Genomic DNA, 13,187 nt, shown 5'->3' with positions numbered 1-13,187 from the left:
AAAAGTTATTAATTGTATTTTCTGTTTTGTAAAATAACCAAATAGATTTTATATTTTTCATAATAGTATTCTGAGTTTAATTTTTGTTAATTTAACCAACTTAAAGACAATTTCTAGCACGAACAGATGCAAAAAATGTATCCAACTTTGTCGTAGCAATTCTAGATCAGGGTTGTTGTTTATAATCTGTCACATGCAAACCAAATTCACACGTGCAAACTAGGAGTTAGTTAGTTGGTTGTTCGGTTTTGACAGTTAATTCTGTTAACTGTTATTTTTGACAGCTTTGCATTTTTCTTTTCTTTAGTTCAGCTTGTATATATAGCTTGTTAACTCATTTTGTTTTGGTTAAGCCTTGTACATACTCTCTAATTGTAATTCTCTCCAAGACTAATAAAACAATTCAAGATTATTCAATCTGTTCATCAATTTTGTTCATTAGTTCTTGACTGGTTTTGTACCAGTATTGCTGGAACATTGCTGCAGCATTGCTGCTGTCAGTTGTGTTAATATTTGTCTTTAATTCCTAGTGTACAATCTCGATTTCAAAGGTGATCTTCGATCACAACAAGTGGTATCAGAGCAAGGTGTCTAGCTCAATCAAGATTGGAACTCGAAGACATCAAGAAACTCAAGAAGATGGCTGCAGCAAGATTTGAAATCGACAAGTTCAATGGAACTAATGATTTCGGGTTATGGAGGATTAAGATGAAGGCATTGCTTGTTCATAATGGAATTTCAGAAGCAATCGATGAAGAGAGTCTCAAAGAAATTGAAGATGAGAAGAAGAAGAAAGAGATAGAAACCAAGGCACATAGTGCTATTCTTCTCAGTCTAGGTGATGAAGTCCTAAGGGAGGTATCGAGTGAAGACAAGGCTGTTGGTTTATGGAACAAACTCAGTTCCATATACTTGAAGAAGTCCTGGCAAATAAATTGTATTTGAAGAAGAGAATGTACACTCTTAGAATGGATGAGGGGAAAGATTTGAGGAATCACCTAGATGAGTTCAACAAGATCACTCTTGATCTCTGCAATATTGGAGTGAAACAGGAAGAAGAGGATCTGGCAATTATACTTTTGAGTTCTTTGCCAAGATCCTATGAACACTTTGTTGATACGATGCTTTATGGTAAAGAAACTCTAACAATGTCCGAAGTCAAGGCTGCTTTAAATTCAAAAGAAATTCAGAAGAAAACAGAGGACAATCAAGGTGAAAATGGAGAGGGTTTGTTTGCTAGAGGAAAGACACAAAAGAAAGACTTCAAGAACCAGAAAGGAGGCTACAAGGGAAACCAGAAAACAAAGTCAAAGGATGACTCGAGGGGAACAACAGACAAGAAGTATTTTTATTGCAAGAAGGAAGGCCATTTTCGAGATGAATGCTTGGCTTTGAAGGCCAAACTTAAGAAAGAAGGCAGAAAGAACAAAGAGAAAGGAGAAGCTGATGTTGTAGCAGATGGCTATGAATCAGCAGATGTATTGGTAGCCTCTAATGCAGATTCTGGTCATGAATGGGTTCTTGATTCAGGATGCTCATTTCATATGTGTCCAATCAAGGAACTGTTCAATGATCTTGAAGAAAGAAAAGGAGGAACAGTTTTTCTTGGAGACAATAGGGCCTGTCAGATACATGGTACTGGATCAGTTATGCTCAAAATGCATGATGGTGTCAAGAGGAGGATTCAGAATGTCAGGTATGTACCAGACCTCAAAAGAAACTTATTGTCAATTGGTGTACTAACTGAAACTGGTTGTAAGGTTGAAATTGATGACAAGTTTCTTAAAGTCATGAAGAATTCCAAAACAGTGATCAAAGGAGAATTTAGAAATGGACTCTTTATCATGATTGGTGAAACTGCCTCTGGCTGTGTCAACACAGTTTCATATAATCATGATATAGATCAAACTAAATTATGGCATCTAAGGCTTGGCCATGTAAGTCAAAGAGGTCTGTTGGAATTAGAAAGGCAAGGAATTCTTAAGGGTAAACTTGGTGGTAAGCTTGATTTTTGTGAAGAATGTGTCTATGGAAAATGTTGCAGGCAAAAGTTCAGTACTGGGAAACACACTACCAAGGAGCCACTTGGGTACATACACTCAGATCTGTGGGGTCCATCTAAGGTGACAAGTTTGGGACGGTCAAGCTACTTTCTGAGTATTGTAGATGATTACTCAAGAAAGGTTTGGGTACATTTGCTCAAAACCAAAGATGAGGCTTTCAAGACTTTCAAGGAATGGAAAACATTGGTTGAAAACCAATCTGGCAAGAAAATTAAGAAGCTAAGAACAGACAATGGCTTAGAATTTCGCTCTACATAGTTTACAAACTACTGCAAAGAAACTGGTATTGGAAGGCACAAATCTGCACCAAGGACACCACAACAGAATGGCTTGGCTGAGAGGATGAATAGAACTCTTATTGAAAGAGTTAGATGCATGCTGAAGGGTGCTGGTTTGGAGAGAAAGTTTTGGGGAGAAGCTGTCAAAACAGCTTGCTACTTGGTAAACAGAAGCCCATCTGCTGCAATTGAGTTTAAAACTCCACAAGAAATGTGGACAGGTTAGGTTCCTACTCTAGAGAATCTGAGAGTTTTTGGTTGTATTGGATATGTGCATGTCAAACAAGACAAATTGCAGCCTAGAGCAATTAAATGCATGTTCATTGGGTACCCTGATGGAGTTAAAGGATACAAACTTTGGTGTTTAGAAACTGGTTTCAAAAAGTGCATAGTGAGCAGGGATGTGGTTTTTAATGAAAATGCAATGGCCATGAAACCAGAAGACAAAGCTAAAACTAGCACTGAGGCTAGACAGGTTCATGTTGAAGTCAGATCAAATGCAAGAACTAGTGAAAACACTGATCAGGAAGTTGAAGAAGAAACTGATCAGCAACAAGATAGCTCACTTGACAATTATCAGCTTGCCAGAGACAGAATTAGAAGGGAATCAAGAGCACCAGCTAGGTTTGGATTTGCAGATTACACTGCATATGCTTTAACCATAGCTAGTGAAATAGAAAATGCTGAACCTGCAACCTATGATGAAGCCATAAACTGCAAGAATAAAGACAAATGGTTGCAGGCCATTGATGAAGAAAAACAATCCTTGTTAAAGAATAAAACATGGACTGTTGTCAGAAAACCAGAAGGATGCAAACTGGTTAGTTGCAAATGGATTTTTAGGGAAAAGGAGGGTCTGTCAAGTGATGATTGCAAGAGATATAAGGCTAGACTTGTGGCAAAGGGGTTTACTCAAAGAGAAGGGGTAGACTTCAATGAAATTTTCTCACCTGTTGTGAAGCAGGCTTCAATTAGAGCAATAATGGCCAAGGCTGCATCTAAAGATCTAGAAATCGAGCAAATGGATGTGAAGACTGCTTTTCTCAATGGAAAATTAGATGAAACCATCTACATGAAGATGCCAGAGGGATTTGATGAAGACAAGGACAAAGTATGCTTGCTGCAAAAGTCCTTGTATGGGTTGAAACAAGCTCCTAGGCAATGGAATCTCATGTTTGATGATTTCATGCTGAAAAGTGGTTTCACTAAAAGTGCCTATGACCCTTGTGTTTACTTCAATGATACACTCTTTCTTCTCCTGTATGTTGATGACATACTGCTGATAAGGAAAAGCAAGAGTGAAATCAAAGAAATGAAGGCACTTCTAAGAACAGAATTTGAGATGAAAGATCTAGGAAAGGCTAAGAAAATACTAGGAATTGAAATAAGAAGGAATAGACCTGAGTCCCTAACTTTGACACAAGGAAATTACCTTAGAAAGGTACTGCAGAAGTTCAAGATGGACAGCTCAAAACCTGTGTCAACTCCATTAGCTGCTCACTTCAAACTGTCTAAAGATCAAGCACCTAAAACAGAGCAAGACAGAGAGCTAATGGATTCAATTCCATATGCCAGTGGGGTTGGAAGTTTAATGTATGCTATGGTCTGTACCAGGCCAGACATAGCATATGCAATGAGCATTGTGAGTAGGTTCATTGCAGACCCAGGAGAGAAGCATTGGGATGCACTGAAGTGGATTATGAGATACATCAAAGGCACTCTTAACCTAGGTCTCACCTATAGCAAAAGCTACAATTCAGAAATTCAAGTTTCAGGATATGTTGACTCAGACTATGCAGGATGCATTGACACAAGAAGATCTATTACTGGCTATGTTTTCACAATGCAAGGAGGATGTGTGAGTTGGAAGGCAAACCTTCAAAAGGTTGTAGCATTGTCCTCAACAAAAGCTGAGTACATGGCTGCTACTGAGGCAATCAAAGAAGCAATTTGGCTAAAGGGTCTAGCAAAGGAGATGGGTTTCGAGACTAAAAATGTCACTATATTCTGTGACAATCAGAGTGCTCTTCACCTAATGAAGAACCCTATGTTTCATGAGAGATCAAAACATATTGACATTAAGGTGCACTTCATTAGGGACATAATCTCAAGCAAGGAAGTTCAAGTTCAGAAAATCCATACTAATCACAATCCTGCAGACATGTTCACCAAGGCAGTGCCTCATGCCAAATTCAAACACTGCCTCGATCTACTTCACATTGCAGGCTGAGATTAATTCTGACCAGATTTTATGGGGTTCAATTTTCTGTTGATCCTTTTGGTTATCTGTGTCAGATCAAGGAGGATTTGTTGTTTATAATCTGTCACATGCACACCAAATTCACACGTGCAAACTAGGAGTTAGTTAGTTGGTTGTTCGGTTTTGACAGTTAATTCTGTTAACTGTTATTTTTGACAGCTTTGCATTTTTCTTTTCTTTAGTTCAGCTTGTATATATAGCTTGTTAACTCATTTTGTTTTGGTTAAGCCTTGTACATACTCTCTAATTGTAATTCTCTCCAAGACTAATAAAACAATTCAAGATTATTCAATCTGTTCATCAATTTTGTTCATTAGTTCTTGACTGGTTTTGTACCGCATTGGCCGGAACATCATGTCGGCATTGCCGTCGTCAGTTGTGTTAATATTTGTCTTTAATTCCTAGTGTTCAATCTCGATTGCAAAGGTGATCTTCGATCACAACAAGGGTATTATTAACTCTTACTTTGACAAAAAAATCAGTTCATGGTACTATTTTGTACTATTTTAAAAAATATATAGTCTAATTTATCATTTAACAAAATAGAGAGTCTAATCAGTAACTTTTTGTAAAATACAAAATCTAAAATGATATTTACCCTATATTTACCCTAAACCCTAAACCCTAAATATATAAATTTAACTCTCGGTTATAAATAAATATCTAAGTTTAATTTTTGGCGGTAATAATACATAACTTATATTTCTAGAACTTTGTAGGTATCTAGCCGGTAAATATTACGTCATTATTTAGTGTCATTTTCTTATTGGTACATTTAAATTAATTTTTTTTAAAAAGAAATAAAAATTTAATCACCTAAACCAATCAAAAATTATTACATGATAATTTATTTAATACTTAAGAACCAATTACTAAATTACTCAAAATCTAACAGAACATATATAAATGTAGTAAAGCAAGTGGACTTAGTAGAATATGGCGCCAACTCAACTCAATCCTTCCTTGCTTTGATTCCATGGAAACTTCTCTCTGTCTCTCTCTCTCTCTCTCTCTCTCTCTCTCTCTCTCTCTCTCTCTCTCTCTCTCTCTCTCTCTCTCTCTCTCTCTCTCTCTCTCTCTCTCTCTCTCTCTCTCTCTCTCTCTCTCATAAAAAGTCAACGTTCTGACTGAATCTTAATCAGATTTCTTATATCCATAATCTATCTTCTCCTTATTTAAATTTGATTGACTAAATCTGATCTAAATCTCCATTCTCTTCTTCTATATCACTCATTTCATTTACACTAAGAAATAAAAAAGAGTCTCTTCATTCACATCTGAAAAACAAAACAATGGAATTGGAATTTCTTCTTATTATATTTTGTCTTCTAATTTTGGGTTGTTATGGAAATACTAATAGAACCCAAATTAGATCTGATTCTCTTAACTACACAACCTATAAAGCTGGAGACTCTGTTCCTTTATATGTTACTAAATTGGGACCCTTTCAAAATCCAAGGTGAATTTACTTCTCTGTTCCAATTTTTGAATTGATATTAATAATTTAATATTATGATCTTTAATGCTATATTCTATTTTTGTTCATATTATTTTCAGTGAAAAATACCACTATTTTGATCTTCCATTATGTAAACCAGGTATAATCAATAAGCTTTTCTTTTCCTCTAATATCATTTCTATACCATTTTCTTATAACTCTTATCCTAATGACAGATTATTTCAATGAAAAAAAGCAAACTTTTGGTGAGATATTAAATGGGGATCATCTAATCAATGCACCATATGAGATTGAATTTCTAGTAGAGAAAAAATCCATAGTGACATGCTCAAAAAACTTGTCTAAAGAACAAGTTTTTCGATTTCGAACAGCAATAGAAAGAAATTACTATCTTCAAATCTACCATGATGACATGCCATTGTTTCTATTCATTGGTAGAGTTGACAAAAAAGGGAGATATTTACTTCATAATCACATTCATTTTCAAGTCTTTGTGTATGAGAACCAAATAGTCAAGATCAAAGTTGTTCCACATCATTATGAAGATGAAGTTGATTTGATTGAAGATAAGGAGACTTATGTGGAGTTTGGTTACTCTGTTGAATGGGTTAAAGTGTATATTCCATTAGTGAAAAGCACGAAAATTAAGTACTCAAAGTCTTCAAAATACATGGACATTCATTGGTTTTCATTATTGAATTCTTGTGCTATAGCTCTTGTCTTGATTGGTCTTTTTGTGAAGTTGTACATTCGTGTCTTCAAGAAAGAATTTCCTGAGTAAGCAATCTTTCATCAAATTCAAATATGATCATTTATTATAACTATCTTTTTGTTTTTCTAATTCGATTCGATCGATGATTCGAAAAGGGGTTCGCATGACGAAGAATCGGGATCTAACCAAGGAGAAAGAGGTTGGAAATGCATCCAAGATGATGTGTTTAGAATCCCATCTCATAAGTCCTTGCTTGCTGCATCTCTTGGCTCTGGTACACAATTGCTAACACTGTAAGTATCTTAACATAAAGGCTTGATTTTTTTTTTTTTTTTTTTTTGTTTTTTGCATTTCACTTTGTTGCAGCTAAATACTTGGCAAAATTGTTTATATAGTTGATTTTGTTGCACATAAATACCTATATAAATTTTTTAGCTACAAAAATTACTATGTAGTCATTTTATTACAATATTAATCCTTTCTCTGTTACCAAATGAGAGACTAAAGTTACATCTATGATTTTTACTGTGAAATATGAATTATAGAAGAATTTTTGCCGCTAAAATATTTACAAAGAAATTTAAGTGTAACAAGATGAACTATATAAAAATTTTTACCGCCAAAAAATTTATATAAATATTTAAGTGCAATAACATAAACTACATAGAAAATTTCGCTCCAAATATATATATATACATATTTATATATATTTTTATAAAATCACACGAAATTTATCTAGTTATCAAAATACATATACATGCTACAAATGCATATTTTTTTAGAATTATTTACACCACATATGGAAATTTTAAATTTTTGTACTTTTATACTGTGGGGCAGAATGTTTTTTCAAAAATACTGTGTACTGTGTTAAGTTTTCACTGTTATTTTACAGTTATTTTTTTAGTTGTTTTACTGTTGTTTTTAATTGTTTTGTTTGTGTTCCACTGTTGTTTTATAAAAATATAGTATTTTTTAGAAAAATTATGTGTAACAGTATTTTTTTGTAAAAATGAACTAAAATTCTAATATTTTTATAAGTTTTCTTTTTTATATATAAAAAATAACACCAAACACTCTTAATTGATGTTATGGGTAAGACAAAGGGTTAATTTCACAAATGCACAAAAATAACAAAAAAAAAAACAACAAAAATACGGTTTTACGGAATTTTAAACATTTTTACGATTTTTTTGATTTTATTTACATAAAATACGGTATTTTTATGTTGAAATTTTGTTCATTTGTTGTTAATTTTTTGTTATATGTATGTTATTTTTTGTTATTTTTTTGTTGTTATTTTGATGTTATTTTCATGTTACTTTTATGTTGTTTTCTTGTTGATTTTATGTTGTTTTCGTGTTATTTTTTAGAAAACTGTAAAAATGTAAAAAAACATTCTTTGAACGTAAAAATGTAAATATTTTACGAAAAATGGTGTCTTATGTAATTATTCCTAAGACAAATGGGACCTACATACTAGGCCCACGTGACTTACAAAAATACTTGAATTTGAGTTAATTTTTACAAAAATATTGTCACACGAAAATCTTTTTAAAAATACTGTGTTTTTATAAAATACCAGGAGAACACAAAACAGAACAACTCAAAACAATAGTAGAACAACTAAAAAATACCAGTAGAACAATAGTGAAAACTTAACACAGTATACTGCAGTATGAAACTTATAAAAAAATACACTAAAAAAAGTAAAAAATACCGCATGACAGTATTTTTGTAAAAAAATAGCAAAAGCTAGTATATTATGTAAATTTCCTAAAAAAAATTTATAGAAAAATACTTAATCTACTTTTTCAAAAATACCATATTTTATATTTTTTTGACAAAAAAATCTAATTATTTGATAAAAATATGATATTTTAGATATTTACAGAAAAATATAGTTTTTTTTTTTCATAAAAAGAGTCCAATTTATAATTTTTATAAAGAGCTGCCAAATTAATTGAGACGACCCTAATATTATGTTATGTTATATGTAAAATGAGATTATAACAATTGAATGCATTTTTAGTACCATGCTCATTCTGGTACTTGGAATCTCTGGTGTATTTTATCCACACAACCGCGGTGGCCTATCAACTGCATTATTTGTCATATACACAACAACTTCTACTATTTCTGGTTACATATCAACTTCTTTTTATTGTCATTTTGGAGGAACAAATTGGGTAAGTAATGATATTGTTCTCTCTTTACACAACTCTTACTTTTCAACTTATTATGATGTCAAATATGTTAAATGTGACCAAAAGAATTAATAGTGCACTTTTCACAATAAATTACACATAATTTACACACAAATTTAACACATATTTACATTCAACCAATCATCTTTATTTAAGATGAGTCTCTTATAAAAAGTAACTTGTCGTGTGTGTTATGTTTGATTAAATAATACTTTTTTAAAAAATAATGACAGTACTTAAAAAAAATGTATTAAAGTCACCCATTAATACTAAATTTAGTACAAATTTTAGCAGTTATTAAAGAGGAATTTTTTTATAAAAATTGACACTCCATTAAAAATGCTCTATATAACATTATAATATAACTTCATCCAAATCTGTTATGACAGTTGGGAAATCTCCTCCTTACAGAATGCCTTTTTTCTGGACCATTGTTCATCACACTCTGCCTTCTTAACTCAATAGCCACAGCTTATAAGGCAACTGCATCAGCACTACCCTTTAACACAATCATGAAAATATCTCTTCTTTGGTCATTAATTTCATTCCCATTGCTTCTACTTGGTGGGGTGTTTGGAAAGAGCAACAACAAGGCCGAGTTGCAAGCGATTTGCCCGAGTAACAAGGTTAAATTGCTAGCTCATCCTCTAACAACCTCGAGTGTAGCTCGAGAAATTCCAACACTTCCATGGTTTAGGCGCGCGCTGCCTCAGATAGCGCTCGCTGGGGCTTTGCCTTTTTCGGTCATGTACTTGGAGCTTTTCTTTGCAATTAGTACTGTGTGGGGTCATGGAACTTCCATCTCTTACAAGGTGTTGTTTATCACCTTTGTTCTTGTTCTGTTTTTCATTGCTTTAGTCAATGCTTGTCTCACATGTCGCCAATTTCTAGCTGAAGATCATAAATGGTGGTGGAGGTATGCCTTTCTTTTTTCCTTTTAGTACATTTTTGTCAGTCATTTATGGTATATGAACTTGTTTTATTTCTCTTCTTTAAATTTTTCTTCATATTATAAACTTGTTACAATTGACAAGGAATACAAATTAGGTGTATTAAGGTTTTCAAGTTCACTTAGTGTTATGACATTTTAACAAAGCTTATAACAAGGCGAACCCTAAGCATAGGCGGGCTAGGCTCATGCTTAGGGTCCATATTTCTTTATTAGGTTTTTATTTAAGTAAAATTAAATGTATTATAAATAATAAATATTCAGGTGAATGACACATTACATAATATCATGAATTTTAGTCACATAACACTCTTTTAATATTTTTTTATATATTTCTAAAAATAAAAATCCTATGCTCTTAGCTCATATAATTCTCATGGTCGGTCTTGCTTATAATTATATAAAAGCATGAAACTTGCTAGCTCCACTGTTGAAATTTCAACTTCTCTTGATTAGATTTTAGCATTATATTTTATTATGATGATGATGAATCGATGATGCTTTTGAGATTTGAGATCTGATGAAAACTGATTGAGAAGATATCACTTGCCTATATTCTGTGTATACAAGTATTTAGGGATGCCATGATGCTGATATGATAATAGTACTTTCTTATTAAAAGTTTAATAGCAGCCCAAATAAGTTTACTATTTAAGATGAATGAGAATGAGAATAAAAGTTAAAATAATTACCAAAATGATTTTTTTTTTTCAAGTCATTTTGTACTTTGACTTAGTTTTGATAATTTTTTGCAAAATGGCCTAACTCCAAAATTCGATCAGCTGTCTAAATATTTCGACCACTTTTGAAATTTTTAGACCAGCTATCTAGTGTATCGGAGACCATTTTGCAAAGAATTATCGAAACTAATAAGTAACTAAGGGGCTGATTGGTTCGTGATTTGAAAACTGTGTTTTCAAAATTTGGTATCTAAAATGAAAATTTAAATTTTGTGATTAGAAATATGTTTCTAAAAATGTGATTGGTTCAGTATCTGTAAACAGTTTTTGAATTTTAAAAAATTGAATCTGTGATTGGTACATAATTTAAAAATATAACCGTATTAGAATATATGATTGATTTAACTAAATCTGAACATAATTTTAATTTTAAATAAATAGCCTATGATAATAAATTTTATATTTATATGTAAATTTAGTTATATAATTTTAATATTTAATTCCACAATAATTACAGTTATAAATTTATAAGAATAATACATTAACATTATTTTTTTAATTAAAGCTAGATTTTTCTTATTTTTTTTATTTATAAATACTTATAGTCTATTGTTGTAACTACGTTGTATTAATTTTAATATTTTCCTTCTAATTTTTTATTACTCAAATAAAATATATATTTTTTATTTTTTTTGTTTTAATCGTAGCATTTAAAATGAAGAAAAAAAAATATAATATAAGTAACTATAAATTAAAAATATATATAATAAAAAATAAAAATAATAAAATGGAGTGTGTATTTTTCCAGGTGCAAATAAATATATTTTATTATAAATTAGAAAAATATTTATATTTTATTACAATATCTGTTTACAATAATAAATAGTCTAATAATAATATTAGAGAAAAAAAATAACAAATAGTATATTAATAGAAATGTAGGTAGGAAAAAAAAACTATTTATTAAGAAATAAAAGAAATAAATGTTTCCTTAAAATAATAAAATAATAGAATATAAAAAAAGAAGGAATAAAAAGAGAGAGAGAGTAGCCGTTGATATTTCAAGAAAGAAAAAAAAAAGTCAAAAATCATGTTTTTGGATCAACTGAAAACATGAAAAAGCTGTTTTCAAAATCTTTCTAACAATTTTGAGTTTGTTTTTGAAATCAGTTTTCAAAAACAATAAACCAATCAAGTTTTCTGTGTAGGTCCCATACTTTTTAAGTTTTAAAAACATAAAATCAAATTCAAATCCTATACCAATCACACCCTAATGTTTGTTTGTTTGTTTTTATGTTTCAGGTCGTTTTTTCGGGGCGGGTCAGTTGGATTATATGTTTACTGCTTTTGCATATACTACTACTATGTGAAATCACATTGGTCTGGTTTTTTGCAAGTTTCATTCTTCTTTGGATACATGGCTATCATAAGCTATGGAATTTCCTTAATGTTTGGTAGTGTTAGTTTTGCAGCCTCTTTTCTTTGTGTTCACTACATGTACCATCCTATTAAGCGTAATTAGTGGCTATAGTACTAATCATCTTTCATCTCTTGATTATGTAAATCTTATTTTCTAGTTTTCATTAACAATCTTTTGTATAGTGCATCATCTTTGAGGAAATTTCCTAGTAGTAGTGGTGATAGTGATACTTAGGGACAAAGCTATTTTTGCACCCCGAATTATGAGTTTGTGACCTATGTATTATTATTCTCACTGAACTTTTTCAGTTAAAAATAATTCATAAATTATTCGGAGTGTTGTAAATTGATCATTCTCATAAGTTTTATCACACCTAACTATCAAAATGATGGCATGAATGCTTAGCCAACTGTCGTGTTAATATCATGTCAATGCCACATGTATAATTAATTTGAAAAAAATAATTTAATTTTTTAATTTAATTTTACTTAAATTTCTTAATCATTGATTGATTTTTAGTTTAATAATTTTCTTACATGTAATTTAAAACAAAGTTAAACATTTCTTTTACATATAATTTTTTATTCTTTTGAATTTGTTATTTTATTTATCTTAATTTATTATTGGAGACATAAAACAATAATAATTTGTTTTATTTTATTATTAGTTATGTAAAAAAACTATTTTAAATAAATATTAAATAATTTAATATTAAAAAATAATCAATTCAAAAGAACTGACCCAATCCGCACTTTTGCGAATTAGATTGGATTGGATTTAAGTTATTGTGTGAATTAGATTGAATCTAAAATATGAAATTCGTACTTAGCGCGGATCAAATATATAATGAGCAAATTTGTACAGATTATATTCAATGAACATTTTTAAATATTATTATGTAAATAATATATATTATTTTTTTTTTTGAGCAAATAATATATATTATAGGTTTGGGTAAATAAATTATGTATTTTATAGTTTATTTTAAACTCTTAATATTGTAACATGGAAAAGAAGTTATAACTAGTTAATGATTTGTAACTCTTTTTAGTTGATCAGATTTCAAGTGTCATTAAGTGAGCTGTTACACAAATTGATTATGGAATTAAAAGCTATCATCATATAGTTGTTAAAGGGTGTTATAAGAATCATTTAAGTG

At 30.8% G+C, this 13,187-nt stretch overlaps 1 protein-coding gene across 1 annotated transcript; it reads left to right on the top strand.

Moving 5' to 3' along the window:
• The first annotated feature begins 5,298 nt into the window (after positions 1-5,298).
• On the top strand, positions 5,299-12,964 carry LOC115723071 (transmembrane 9 superfamily member 2). Its single transcript, XM_030652480.2, has 7 exons — positions 5,299-6,060; positions 6,159-6,199; positions 6,276-6,837; positions 6,928-7,065; positions 8,805-8,961; positions 9,369-9,895; positions 11,911-12,964. Exons 1-7 carry the CDS (start codon positions 5,894-5,896, stop codon positions 12,128-12,130), a joined length of 1,812 nt encoding a protein of 603 aa, XP_030508340.2. The 5' UTR covers positions 5,299-5,893; the 3' UTR covers positions 12,131-12,964.
• The last annotated feature ends 223 nt before the right edge of the window (positions 12,965-13,187 follow it).

Source organism: Cannabis sativa, chromosome 9 (assembly GCF_029168945.1).
Source record: "Cannabis sativa cultivar Pink pepper isolate KNU-18-1 chromosome 9, ASM2916894v1, whole genome shotgun sequence".
Classification (NCBI taxonomy): Eukaryota; Viridiplantae; Streptophyta; class Magnoliopsida; order Rosales; family Cannabaceae; genus Cannabis; species Cannabis sativa.
The sequence above is the reverse complement of the archived record's forward strand: the minus strand, read 5'-3'. Positions and strand labels throughout refer to the sequence as shown.